Here is a 15458-nt window from a genome sequence, read left to right on the forward strand (position 1 = left end):
AAAATGTCAAACTTGTTTTCTTCAGTGCTGCGCCCTGATTAACAATAGCTCCTCAATGGTTTCTAGAGGCCCGAAGGTCTCTGTTCTGTAATGAGAATAATTCATTCATATCTATGTCATAGTAATTTAGTGAAAAAAAAAGGATTGACCAAAATAAAAAAAGGTCACCTTTCTGTCTTTTTTATATCTAAACTAATGCAGCTGTCAGTCACTAGTGGACTGTGGGATTGAGGAGGCGCCAGATCACAGCATCATTGTCGAAGGATTACACCAATCGGGTGATAGGTCATTGGCCAGGAAACATGTGGCCCAGAAAGCAGACAAATGAAATTTAATTCAGACTCAGCTCTGCTGTGTCAGTCAGACAAACAGAGGGACAGACAGGCAGGCAAGCATGGACTACTTCTTTTAATCCACTTGCTGTTTCTGGCGTTCAAACCACTGATATTCTAAATATTTGAATGTTGACTCAGCAGCCAGAGCAGCAGTCAAGCAAAATCAAGTGAACCTGCTGTGTTTTCTCCGATCCCATTCCAAGATCCTTTAGTACAAATGAAATGCTATTTGGTCCTTTCATGATGGGCAGAATCAACAGTGTTCAAATGTATTTCACCATTGGTTGTGTTGGTTGGAATTAAGGGATATTAGGTGTAAAGCCATGATCACAACCATATGAATCAGATAATAAGAATGTTTTTCTCAGCTTGCAGTTAAATTTGTTTTACATTTGTTAAAAAATAGAGAATGATTATTTCTGAATGTTCATTCGTTGATTATACTATGCAGCTGCACCTCCTTTGTGCCCTGTTGTGATGAGTGCTTGTGCTCTGATCGGTGGGGTTGGGTGGGATCGGGCCTGAAGCCAAAGCAGTCACAGACTGATTAGTTTACTGGCAAGTGCTCAGAGTTTAGTGCACTCCCTTTTTCTTCCCTTCTTATTTGGCATGCAAAAAAAAAAACAAACATGAATAACTTTGAAGAACAACACATTAACAATCATCATGTCCTGGGAAATGGATATAGAAATGTCTGGCAGGTAAAATACATAGCATGCAAAAAGCAGAGTTAAAAAAATATTTTGAGTTGAAAATGTTGCTGTTTACTGAAGCGCAGCACAGAGTTAAGAAATATAACATCAATAGAAAAGTGATATGTCATTTTTTGGAAAAATTAGCCCCACATACGGGGACAGTCAAACCAAAATGTGGTATCTACACATGTGGACACCAGATCTTCGTGGGTTAAACTGACATACATTGACCACAGTTAGTAATTTTTGGATGTTGGGCTTTACAGAAGATACAGTAAAATGATTGGATGATCCCAATAATGATCTAATGAACTTTGTCCTCATTCCTGGATCTTCGCTCTGGTGGATTTTTATTTTCTTTTCTTTTTTAAGCTGTCATCATTGATTTGTTAGGTAGTTCACCCTTGCGGCCGTGTTTGTGTACATTCATGCATGCTTGAATTATTTATTTTTTCATGAAGTGTTCATAAAATAAAACTAATAAATTAATGACATGTAAAGTGCTGAATAAATAAATAAACAAATAAATGAATAACGGGAATTATTCTGATCCCGATGTTTTTTTTGCCAGTATTGCTAAACATTTTTCACAGAGGTTTTCAAAAAATATAATATCCTGTGAGGGTAGGTGGTATATATAATGAATTTCAATTATTAAGCCAATGTGTCTTATATCTGATAAAAATGTCTTAAATTAAATATTTGCCAATTTATACTTTAAGTGACTCAATTCTGAAACTTTATGTGACAGCATGTAATTCTGTGGACTCCTAAGACAGAACTGTCAAGTAAATGAGTTGTCCAGGGGAAAGTCAGCATGAGAATCTGTAACTAAAAAGATATTACAACATCATTTTGTGACTGAAAATTTTAAACTATGGGTCATGAAATGTGAGTTTTCTGAAAGAGAACAAGGTCATGGTGCGCTATTCAATATGGTTTTAATATTTCAAATTTTCATCAAAGTGATGGATTTGTGGACCAAAGTGCTCTAGCTGTAAAGCTTAAATGATGGAAAAATGAAATTGTCATCCAGCCTCCTGACCTGGTTCCTTTTTGAGCAACTTAGAGTGTTTTCCAACTCAGTAGTGATAAAACAGTTGAATTTAAATCACTCAAAATAATCCAATATTTTGCATTTTACTGTGAAGTATGCATCAATGCACTGCATTCACTGTTGCTATTGCTGACTGTGTATTTGTGCTCTACACCAGAGACCCATTTTAAGATACCCTGAAAAGCTGACCATGTGATTGACTAACTGGGTCGACCCATCAATAACACATTAGCTGACAAAAACAGTGTTTGTGGGATTTTATTGACAAAACATCATGAGGGTGTTGATTTGTATAATGTCCGGGTGTGTCTATCATCACGTTGTTGTTCATCCAGGAGATAATCATAATCTTTCCGAGGATATCATTTATCACTCAAAAAACAATATCAATAGTGTTGGTTTGTTTTTTTTGTGTGTGTCTGCCTGCCTGCCATGTTGCACGAAGTGGGGATTGGTGCTGAAAATCCATTGCTTGTTTGCAAACATTCTTTCACAAACGTGATATGACCTTAAGTGCAAAGCCACAATCCTGTAATGACTATATGTAGATTTGACTGGAACCTTACCAATCAAGAGAAATTGTTGCATTTTGTTTCTGAGATTTAAAACCTATATGTCACTTAGTTCCCCAGTGTATTTTCCCCTGCACATTTAATATTCACAGCAGATAGATAAGATTAGGATCAACAAACCATCTTTCCTTATATCCCAGTATCATAAATATCTACTATTAGATCTTGGCATCCTTAAGAAATGGCCAGAACACGGAATTCTGAGCAGGAGCTGATTCTTTATTGTGGCATGCTCTTGAATACTTGGTGGTACTTGTTTCCAGCTAAAAACAGCATTTGAATTCAGAATATACGTGGAGTTCCTTGGAATTTTCTTTAAGTAGTTGTCATAGTTGTCATAGTTGGTTCTCACATTTACATTTTTGACCACCTCAATACTTCAAAATAAGGTAGGGATAGTTTAAGAAGTGCAAACACTTTGTCATAGGTAATTTATTCAGACTTTACATTCGAGCAGCTGGCAACATCCTGGTTCATTTATCTACACTAAATGTTTTGCATTCAGCTGTTCAGACCTCTGAAACAGAGCTTATTTAACTGTCCTCTTACTTTAATATATTTACTCTTATTCTGCACCTTTTTGCAACACACTCATGTCCTGCTGTACTGGGTGCACTAGCATTACCCCTAGCCTCTTTAGTCCTAGTGACTTTATTAAAATAAGAAATTTGCCACATAAGCCAGTAGAAGATATACAGGTAGTAGAAAATATAGGTGAGTTTTATAGTTTTTAAGATTCATGATATCTTTCTAACAAAATCAATTATACATTATATATACATACGTAATCATTTTTAAAAGGATTTCAAGTGTTTGACAATATCATATCAAAAATTTTACCTTTTCTGGTTTTCTGGTTTCTGATTGATACTCTTAGATGCCCCCCCACTCCCTGAGGTAAGACTAGGTGTTAATGTATTTATATATTTGTTATTTTTTGTTTGTTTTTATATTTGATCACATATTCTATATTGATATAATTCAATTGTTCCAAAACAATGTCAAGTGAGAGCATGGAAAATGAGTGTATTTTGTTGGTCTTGCAGGGCATGAAACACAGACACACAGACACACACACACACACACACGCACACACACACACACACGCACACACACACACACACACACACAAAGAATGGATTTTTTTTTTTTTTTCAGTCAGCTAACCGTAGGAAGGATGTGGGAATTTGGAGAAACAGAGAATCATATACCAAGTGGATACGAGCCAAAGCGTTTTAATGTTTGAACTCTGGATTTAAAGCACCCTTCTCTCTGCCAGGTAGATTAAATAATCAGCTCTTCTAGGAAAAAAAAGTTTTGATAGAGAAACATGTTCCCCATGGATCTGTCTCAAACATCTGAACGTAATCAACTTGGAAGAATAAAATGTTTATATGTATTTAGTAGAATTTGCTTTGGATTGAGGGGTAAAAGCTATTATGACCAAATTATGTCCTTCTTCATAAATGACAATATAAGGTTTTGCCACTGCAGACTTATAAACTGTGTTTTTTTGTGGGTTTATTTTCTGTGAAACTTGTAATTATAATCAAAATAAACTGCTTTTAAGGTTGTTTTGGATGGGCAACTACAGGTCACATTGATTTTATCTATGTATTGACATCGAGCATTATTGTAGCACTGTTGTATTGATGAGCATGTAGAGTTGCATGTAGAGTTAACTCGGGAATAAAGAATTGCTGAGAGCTGGTCATAGTTAACACGCTCTCTCAAGGGAATCTTTTGCAAATAACCTATAGGTTGGAGCAGAATACAGATGATGCAGTCATCAGTATAACCCGCTAAATCAGTAAACATTGGGAGGACTCAGAGACTTAAGACTTAAATTTAAGTCCCTTAAGTTTAAGACCCATACCTGCCTATGCAGAATTTGCATGACATGAAAGTGTTTTTTTATCACTGGGTTTTATTCCTTTTTAACAGATATGTCCATCAAAATATAACAGTCCCACTGGGGGCATTGTGAATTATCTCATCCAAGTTACAGTGTATTCAGACAATAACAGGCGGCCGGCCAAATAATATTGTTGTCACAGTTTTAGACTTCAGATATATTGTGACCTCTCCAAGAGCAGACGACTCCCCCTTTGCATTTAAGGACTGTGATGGTAATGACCTTATTTACTGTAAATACTTGAACAGTCGAGCTAAAAGCGTATGATACAAAAATCCAAGGTTCTGCGATAATTCATTGGCTTCTATTTTTTTTTTTCTCTTTTTCTTTGTCTCTTTTTCTCTTTTGTCTTTAGCCTCTTTGAGCAAGACTAAGAATGGTAGTGGGCCATGACCATGGCCAGAGTGCTTTTTATTTATTTTAATGCACTGTGTGGCAGAAGTTTCTGCTGTCTGAATTGTGCACTTCAGCATTGACTTGGTATAGTCACTTACATATAGTCTATCTATCTGAATTGGATTGTGCTAAAAACACCTCTACATTGTCTTTCCTCAAATAATAGCATGGTTCCTTCTCCATTTAATCAGCGGGCTGACAAGAAAGTGAATCCTCTTCCTTAATAAATGTTAACATTTACGAATACTACCGTGCATACTCATGAAGCGTAAAACAAATGATCAGAATGCTTTCCAAAAAATTATAACATGAATAAAAAACAATATCAATCACAAAAAATATGAAGAATGACACCTGCAAATTAAAACACTAATGAGTTCAAATTAAACAATATCAATCAAGACAATATATTTATTTTTTTAATATTATATTGTGTATTTTTTTTATTTATTATATTCGAAGCTTTGAACCAAATCATTCTCTTATTATTAACGATGCATCTATTTATTATTCCCAAAATTTGTTTTTTGAATCTCAAACCTAAATTTCTGCAGGAACATTTCTCCTCTATGTTGCAAACCAGTCCTTTCAGAGGGAGCATAAAAGGAGGCTGATGTATGAAAACAGAAAGGGGGAGTGATATCCTACGATTCTCAAATTAAATCGGTCACAACTCTAGAATTAGTTCTAGTTACCCAGCACCATGTTATGTGAAAATGACTGTCTTGGCCACTCTGTGTTTAAATGTTCTTGGAACTATTTACTTATTTATTTTAAAGCCATTTTTTAGCAATAGTGGAGGCGTGGATGCACCGGAGGGAAGAATTTCAATCGGGGCAGCAATGAATAACATGAGCAGGAAACTGCCACCATCATGTGGCAGATGGCCAAGATTAGTCTGAATCATTATTTTTCTTCTTCTGCCTCTTTTCTTTGAAACTGTTTTTCAAATTATACATTTACTTTCTGACCCGCTCTCCTCTCTTGATGTACTGCTCCACGCCCCTTCGGTTATATTCACCTTCATTTTGCCTTTTCCCTTCTGTACTACTACTCACCCTTCAATCTTGCTTGCTCCCAATCCATCACCTAACACATCACACCTCTACCCAACCACCCAGCAATTCTGAATACACACCTCACCCTCCATTTATTAATTCTCCTCAACCTTTGTCCCTCACCCCTGCTCATCTCTCCGTACACGCACTCCTCCCCCGTGTTTCGGTCCAATTCCCCTCTTTCTTACACCCTCTCTCAATCACCCTGCAGTCCCTGTATTAGAGATACATGCCAGATCAGATTAAGGCAGGGTGGAAAGGAGAGGAAAAAGAGAGATTGCTGGTTGGATTATGGGCAGAGCAGGAATGAAATTATTGTTTAGAAGAGCCAAATAAAATGCGTGCGTTTGTCCATGCACGAGTGTGTGCGACAAAGAGTGGTGTCAGCTTTATCCCTTATAATGAGGGAGGTGACCACAAACGGCTTGCGTGGCCTTGTTGCATGATAGAAGATAGCGCACAGGCCTTTGGTTTTGTCACAGAATGAGATTTATGATTTGTACTCTTGTTCCGTTCATTTACTTTTACTTTGCGTGTATTTAGAAATCTAAATAATTGGGGATGGATTCCAGTCTGATTGCTTCGGAATATTCAAATACCAAGTTAACAATGTAGAAATGCAAACAAAAGAGGGACAGATTGCTGCGATATTTGGGTAAATATCTCTTACAGATATTAACAACAACCTTTATTGATAGTGCAGTCAGAGATTCATCATCTGTAGCAATCGTTACAAAAGCCAAGTATTAAACCTCAAGTCCCTTTTATTTACTAGGTATTAAAAGTACTAATAGCCTTTTAACGGAGTATGTCTGACAGTAAATATCAGAAGAAGTCTGATTAAATGTTAAACCAACGGTGTTCCACAAAATCTCTGATTGCTCTCCCTGGACCACTGAAGCAAGTTCTTCAGGATATCCAAGTTTTCATCTCTATCAAATGACTCAGCAGAAATGAACATCTGCTAGTTCTCCTCATATGTGAGACAGGGCAACCTGACCGGGTCACATTCTCTGCCTATCGCATGGCATCTTCATTTGAGAGCTGCTTAAAATACCTTAAGATATTAAGCTGATATTTCTAGTCGTTCACTTTGATGTCAGCTTTCGGTGGATAAAGCCCCTCTTTGTTCCCCAATATCAGCTGTGAATTGATATCCCTGTTTGTGACGGGTTACGCATTCAGACCAGGATGTTCATTCCTCATCACCAAAGGCAAATGGAAGCAGTAGATTTCTCAATTTTTGGATTTGACTCAAAAACAGGGTTGGTATTTTTTCCCCTTCTTTTTATTAGTTTAAATCCCTGAATGGAGCTCATAAGTGGCCAGTGTCAGATCTTGCTTATTCAATTGCACGATAGGAAACAGGGTGGTGAGAACTATTTGGTATAGAAAAGAAATCGTCCCTAAAATGCCTCTAAGCGTTTCTCAAAACGATTATTAAAGCGATAACTTTATTCCAGGTTCCTGTTTTTCTCTCTCTGTTTGTAGTCCTTACATTCTCCATGTGGCTTGTGTGGGTTTTTTGCTGGTTTTCTTCCACAGTCGAAAAACATTCTGTAGGCTAAATTATGACTCCAAATTGACTGTAGATCAATGTCCAGGGACTACAGTTTGAATTGAGCAATACTAATAAAATGCTTTCCTACTATACGGCATGTTTCTTTGTTTTGATGTGAAATGTATCCATTGTGTAGCGTCCCTAAATAAATAAAAATAAATTACATTCGATGAATAGATGTGAATGAGTAAGTGAATGGCTGTGTGTCTCCAACTTGGGGCCATGTGATCAAATAGTCTGGGGGGGTGAACTCTGATTTCAGCAACCTTGTGGGCAGGAAAAGTGATATGGATAGTAAATTTATGAAAATTACAGTATATCTCCACTTGTGACCTGTGTATTTGATCAAAATATGGAGCCACGCTTGACATGAAAAGCCTAATTGGAACACAATTCTTAATTTAATTTATTGAAGGTTTTTCCTGATAACATGGCTGTTTCAAAACCCAATCACACTTGATTGGCTGAATGCTTATCTGTGTGGCGACACTTCCTGTGCTGCAATGCACGATGCAACATTACTTCTCTTGCATCCTTACAAAGACTTTACTCTTGAACTGAACCTCTGTGTGAGGAGAGGATTAAGTTGCTGACAGTTATTTGTGCATTGATGCTGCCATGAAGAGACTCAAGGGCAAGCCAAGGGGGAAACAAATCCTTATTATCATTTCACCATTGTACCACAACCCACCTTTCCTCGGCTCATTTACATTGTTTTCCATTATTATTTTTACATATTGTCATTGATATATATAGGTCTCGAGGAAGATCAAAGAGAAGCTTTATGGAAGTAGCGAGAGAGGATATGAAGGTACTTGGTGTGAGAGAGGAGGATACAGAAAATAGGGCTAGATGGAGATGGTTGATTTGCTGGGGCGACCCCTGAAGGGAAAAGCCAAAAGGAGAAGAAGAAGAAGATACATGTAAGGATACAGAGTAATGAAATGCAGTAAGCATCTAATCAGAAGTGCAAAAAGCAGAAGTGCATATGTACAGAATGTATTTACAGATTTTACAGATATTTACGGTATTTACAGATAAATGCAGTACTTACGGAATAAATGCAATTTTTTTACATGTGCATGTAGATGTGTATAATATATGAATGGAATATGTACAGCTAGTGGATAATTATGTGCAGATTTTGTACAAATAGATAGTGATTAGTATGATTAACAGATGGCAATCTACAAATGGAACTCTAAATATACAGATGTCATATACGATAACTTTACAGGAGGGATAATATAGAGATGCTATGTGAACAATTACACACAATAAAGAGACTTTTACAGAATGTACAAGTATAAATAGTGAAACCAGATGAGCAGCTGCCAGATGCCATTGAAGAGAATATGTTATAACCAGTTATACAGCTATCAGAAATGCAGATTGCTACAGAGCTGAGAGGAGCGCAATGAAGAGGTGTTGGTAAGGATAAGAGGGTAATGAAGATCACCTATGGACAGGGTTCAGTAGGGTGACAGCTGTGGGGAAGAAGCTATTCCTGAACCTGCTGGTTTTGGTCTGCAGGCTCCTGAAATGCCTCTTGGAGGGGAGGAGCTGGAAGAGTCTGTTGGCTGGATGGTCCCTGAGAATGCCTCATGCCCAGCGTAGGCTTCTCTTCTCGAAGAGGTCTTCTATATCAGGAGGTTGAGTGCCTGTAATGCGTTGTGAGGTTTTCACCACCGCCTGTAGTGCCTTGCGATCAGTGACAGAACAATTCCTATTCCAAACTGTCACACAGTTGGTCAGGATGCTGTCTATCGCACAGCGGTAGAAATTACCCAGGATGTCAGCAGACAGATGGTTGTTTTCAGTGTCCTCAGAAAGAAGAGACACTGTTGGCCTTTCTTCGTCAGTTTGGTGGTGTTAGTTGTCCAGGACAGATTCTTAGAGATCAGGGTCCCCATGAATTTGGAGCTGGAGACCCGCTCAACTGCCATGCCATTGATGTGAAGGGGGGCATGGGTGTCTCCTTTCTCCCTCCCAAAGTCCAAAATGACCTCTTTGGTTCCACTGGTGTTGTGGAGCAGGTCGTTGTCAGCACACCATGCAGCTCTGTATTTTACCTCTGCCCTGTATGCACACTTTTCATTTCACTAATGAGTCCTCTCACTGCCATGTCGTCTGCAGGCTAAATGACGGAGTTAGATCCAAACATAGGTCTGCAGTCATGGGTGAAGAGGGAGTAGATGAAGGAGCTCGTCACACATCCCTAGGGAGCGCCCTTGCTAAATGTGATGGAGGTGGATGTGTTGCAGTCTGACCTGAAATGTTGGGGGTCTGTTGGTTAGAAAGTCGATGATCCAGTTACAGAGGGGGTATTGATTCCTTGATCCACGCGTTTTGTGAGTAACTTGGAGGGGATGACTGTGTTAAATGCTGAGCTGAAGTCAACAAACAGATCTGTTATGTAGGACTAGGTGATGATATCCCTTGATAAAAGCATACATATCACAAGTGTTTTTGTTATCCATGTGTGAGAGTACACAGTGCAGCACTGTGGATACAGCGTCCTCTATACTCCTGTTGCTATGGTAAGCAAATTGGTGTGGGTCAAGCACGGTGGGCAGACATTCCTTGAGGTGTGGCAGGACCAGCCGCTCAAAGCACTTCCTCACTTTTGGAGTTAGCGCCACTGGGCGGTAGTCATTCTGGCAATTTGGAGAGGAATGTTTTGGCTGTGGCACTATAGGGATGGTTTGAAGCATGCAGGTACGACTGCCTGGGCCAGAGACAGGTTGAAGACGTCTGCGAAGACAAGCGCAAGCTCTGAGCACACGTCCAGGTATGCCATCAGGGCCAGCAGCCTTGCATGCATTGATACGGTTCAGTGCGTTCTGTACGTCTGTGCGGGAGAGTGAGTGCCTGGTAGTCATCAGAGGGCTTGATCTTAATAGCCCTCTCCTCATTGTCCTAATCGAAACAAGCATAAAAGTAATTCAGCTTTTATGCTAATTTGCTCGACACATCCAAGGTTGGTGAGGTGTTTCTGCTCTTGTGATCTGCAATGGCCAGCATGCTCTCCCACATTCGTGGGGGTCAGAGTTGACAGAGTGTTCCTCCACCTTCAACTTGTGTTCGTGCTTGCCCTTCTTGATGCACCTCTTCAGGTCTGCCCTGGATGTGCTGTTGGCCAGTGCATCACCTGATCTGAATGCCTTGTTGCAAGCCTTCAGCAGGTGCTGCACTTCCCTGTTCATACATACTTATGCATACTTAACAACAAAACAAAACTTATAAACAATTAAAGTTTTCTCAGTTTGTCTTATATTTTCTAATTTTTTGAACATTATTCATACTGCCCTGCACCCATTACCTTGTACCTACTGTGCCAATATGATGTATCATCTGCAGCTGAAAAGCACAGCGAAATGTTTTTTTTTCTTCCACCTGATGAAGCATGTTTGTCTGCTTATGGGCTTATGGGTTTATCAATGGGCAGAAAAATCAAAGTAATTGTTCAGTTTAAAGAAGATGTAGAGCCCCTTTGGATCAAGACACTAAAATCTGTTTAAGGAGTTTCCTCTTTTTTGTATGCTGTGATTACTTTTGACATTGGAGTAGTTTAATTCTGCCAGTATCAGTGTTGGCCCACTGGAGTCACTATGATATGGGAAGGTGTTCATAGCATTTTCTGAGGAACATTAAAGTTGAATGGTTGGGCGAGTCACAGGAGGTGGAATCAGTGAGGTGTATAAACTAACTGAGTTGAAAAAAAAAAGCTCCTGCATGTCCATCACTCACCCAAAGAGTGCAGACCTATTTAATGAACCACAAGTTTCCTTTTATAAAGCACTTCTGCTCAAGTATGTGAAACTTGTTGTGTGTGCACATGTGATGGACCTAAGAAAGAACGTGGGCCAATATAAAGAATTTTTCATCATCATTGTAGCTTTTGCCCAAATTCCAAATCAAACTGTTTGACACCCATAGCAAAGAGAGAACAATAGCTTTTTTTGCTGATTGTGGTATAGTAGTAAAATAAAAAAAAAAGTTTAAATTTAACAGTCAGTATCACATTTAATATTTTTTATCAACTGATTTTAATGCCTCTTTGTGCTGATTTTGTTGTTTTTTTGGTGATGTCAGTGCCAAAAGTTTTGGTGATGTTTGGCATCAGTATGACAAAGAAATATCATTAATCTCAGGCTAAGAATTGAACGGTGGACTTTGGGCAGAGAAAGTAGCAAAAAAAACCAAAAAACAGTTTTTCAAAGCCACTCGAAAATAGTATGAATGAAGTAGAAAGAACTAAAAACATTAATAAGTTATTTCCTTGGGGACTGTTTACAATAATGGAGTAAAGTGAGGGAGTTGTTGAAAAGAAGGTCGTCCGGTATAAGCGAATTTCCTGAAAATCAAGTTTTTATTGAAAATCTAAAAACTCTTATCGCATTACTTTCCAGTTTGATTTGGCATTTGATTATCATGCCTGACTTCATGCCTGACTAACTTCAGTTTGGGTCAAATTGAAATGCTTTTTTTATTTTTTAAACCAAAACACTGGACCAAAACACCAGACATGACGCGGTGGTGCACTGATATTGTGAGATACGTCAGCATTACATATTCATGTAATCAGATAGTAATCTTCAACATTTTGACGTTATTTTTGTAGTGAAGTGAAAAATGAGGTGAATTACACCCGGAAACAAATTATTCCGCCAAGGATTTCTGCTTCAGCTTCATAACTTTGCCATCAGAAGAATTTCATTTTGATTCTAATTCAATCCCTAAAAAATTGGCAAAATCATCTCTTGATGATAATTAATTTTTCCTAAAAATATAACCACATCATGCCATGATGCCCTTCATGCACAAACTGTTTTGCAAACCAATTTTCCAGAAACTAAAGAGAAACAACCCGAGAGGAAGGTCTCTCTCAGCATCTCATTCTGCCGAGTCAGCTTTCTTCTCCCTGTCTTTTCATCCCACCCTCCATGTGTTTCTTTCACTTGCGTTCCCCATGCCAGTGCACTTTCACTCAATCTTTCATCATGATTACACCACCTTGAATCCCTCCTACCTCTCTATCCTCCCGTCCTTCTAACCCACTAAAGGGACCCGTAGCTCTGATATCTGGAAGGATGATTGGGAGCCATGGAGCAACCGTCATCCATTTGCTTTGTATTACCCACCCCTCCCTTGCTGTATCCCATCCTCCTCTATTCTATCTCCCTCCCTCTTCCACTCTTCGCTGCTGATTGCCGCGGACAGGATCACTGCACTCCCCATGCAGTGAGATGGGGAACGCTCACAGAGTGTACGCTGCAGCCCAACTAAGCCAGGTGGAGAGCAGCCGCAAGGACTGACTCATTCCAGAGCGAGCAGAAGGGTACAAGGTGACACTCGACCATCACTTGAGAACGTTCCCGAAAGACAGGAAATTGGATTCTCTGTGTTCTGGATGAGGCGTTTACCAGAGGCAAGCCTCGCTGTCATTTGAGTTTATTTCATTAACTGTAAGAAAAGCTGAAGTCTGTGCACAAAAGGCTTTTGCTGACCCTTGATATGGATCCGGGTTGAAATGGCACTGTCCAATAATTGCGAGGGGGACTGACTATGGATTAGAATACCAATGTGGAGCCCCTGAGTCTTGGGACGTACCGCTTTGTAGCAGGCGCACATGGACATGTTTGTTCTCTCCAAGATGTCAAAGTTGTCGATGTGAGTATGTGCTCAGTTTTAAACATTAACGGGATGAGGTAATTTTGTCAGATGACATTTGATAAATAAATTTAAGTCCTTAATGGTTTGATCTTGTTTATTCACCTGCATTTTGTGATTACATTAGTGCATGACATGCATGGACAAAACAGCTTTTTCCCCAGTCGTCTTCACAACTGTCCATAAAATACTGTCAAATGTTTCTATAAAGAATAGTTCCTGGTAGACTCATCTAACAAGCTTTACACATTATTATTATTCTGAGTGTCCTCTGCCAAGTTTAAAAGTCAAATACCCTTGTGTAATCAAGGAATTTCTACAATATCCTGGAGATTCGCCTGTGGATCTCTAGTATTTTGTTTCTGTGGAATTATGAAGGAAAAAAAGCCTGATAAAAATATCTTGATCATCATTCAAGAATCACCACAGCAGGATGAGCCTACTTCAAGAATTACTGTCCAGAGGTTCAAGCAATGTTTGTTTGGAAGGTGACACTGTCTACTGACAGCCGGGGACGAAAAGGGTTAGTAAGTGGTGAAAAGATGGGGCAAAGTATGAAGAGTGAGCAGTCAGTTCCAATGAAAAATAGCAGTGTTGATTCTTGATCAGAATCCAATCAAATATTTGGTTTGTCTCTTGGAACGGGGTATTTTGTGTGCTTCAGAAAAATGTCAGCGTTTGTAAACGGCGGAAAGGGAAGTTTGCTGGGTTAACGTTATATGTCAGTACATATTTTTTTGATGAGTCTGCTTTTTGTGTCTCACCATTCTACGTGTTTCTAGAACAGGAGATGGAGCCGACTTAGCATAGTGGCCACAAATCGCTGTTGATGGTTTCCTCATCTGTCACCTCATCTGTAAAACTTTAAGCCTTCATACATTTTAAGCTGAAGAGTTATATAAAATGTCATCCTCAGCAAAGTTGGAACTTTTATTCCTGATGCAAAGTCTGCAATTTTAATGTGATTGTCTTGGTTTGTCTGAAGGGGCTTCATGTAAAACTGCAGGTTGGAATAATTCTTCACTGGCCCTCACTTTGTCAGTATGTGATGGATCTTGAGCATAGAAATGAATTTCTGTGGATTTTAGCATCACGCTGATTCGCAAAACTCTGAAGAAACTGGAAGGAGACAGCTAGGATGATTTGAGGGTAGCTTTATTTTGCTTGGATTTACCTAGCAGCAGTAAAATGTATTACTTTTACATTTCAATCACGGTTAATCTGCCGAGCACATGCTGTCTTAAGAAATATCTTAAGACAAAAGAGAGATTTTCAAGTCAGGGCTGTAGCTATAAACAGAAGCTCAACCAGTAAAATCCTCATTCCCCAATGAGAGCATAAATAAAAATTTGCATGATCCTTGGCTTGTGTACAGTGACATCACTACTCTCACGTAACATGGCCAAGGGCGAATCTTTAAATCCTTCAGACATACATCTGGCATGAATCTCTAACCTCTCATCCAAAAAGAAATGTATTTTTGTGGTATGAGTTTGGTATAAGTTTGGTCTGGCATGTCAGCATTTTCAAGAATAGTCAGGCAGTGCTTTTATGGCGGTTTGACTTTAGTTTCCTCATTCTGACACTATATTTTATAATAATACATCAAAAAATACTCCTAGTCCTTATTTGGATGGTTGCTCTATCTTTTGAAGTTGGTCATACTTAACCTTAACATTAAACAGATGACATGATATTTAGTCCTTATTGAGGACGTATTTTAAGTGACTGGAGGATTAAGCAAGTTATGTGATCCATCTGCGATGGACTGGCTAACCAGTGCTAATTTTTCTGTGTCATAATCGGATCTGCCCGCATTCCTGTGCAGGCGCCTATTGAGACAAAAAACCGTTAGCATCAATTCACCGTGGCAACTGAACTCGATGCTTCTTCATGGGTCCCTGAAAAATGGTCAGATCCCTCTTTCTATGGCCCCCTTCTGTTTCCTGGTATTTAATTCAGAAATACATGTTAGAAAACTAGAAATGCAACTAGAAATGCAGCTTTTACAGTCTTTTGTTTTTGCTTTGTCAAAGCTGTTGCTTCATTGTCATCCAAATATATGTTCTCCAAATTCTTTCAACCTGCAGGTCCTCTCTTGCTTTGTCCTGTGACCATTTGCAATAACACAATTTTAAATAACAAAGATTCAATTCACAACAAAGTATTTCAAACTCCCTAAAAGTTTTACTACCA

General features: G+C 38.9%; 1 protein-coding gene across 4 annotated transcripts in view; it reads left to right on the top strand.

Moving 5' to 3' along the window:
- The window catches only part of LOC147233358 (FERM and PDZ domain-containing protein 4-like), a 63126-nt gene that overhangs the window by 9655 nt on the left and 38013 nt on the right, over nt 1-15458 (top strand). The window contains exon 1 of one of the 4 annotated variants that reach the window (XM_086148074.1): nt 12910-13262. The exons of the other annotated variants lie outside the window; for them this stretch is intronic. Coding sequence (XP_086004200.1) covers nt 13222-13262 — 41 coding nt within the window. The 5' untranslated portion in view covers nt 12910-13221. Of the gene's footprint in view, nt 1-12909; nt 13263-15458 lie in introns of those variants that run through there. 4 annotated transcript variants of the gene reach the window in all.

Source organism: Fistularia commersonii, chromosome 6 (assembly GCF_037954325.1).
Source record: "Fistularia commersonii isolate RoL2024-O1a breed Wild chromosome 6, RoL_Fcom_v1.0, whole genome shotgun sequence".
In the NCBI taxonomy this organism is placed as follows: domain Eukaryota; kingdom Metazoa; phylum Chordata; class Actinopteri; order Syngnathiformes; family Fistulariidae; genus Fistularia; species Fistularia commersonii.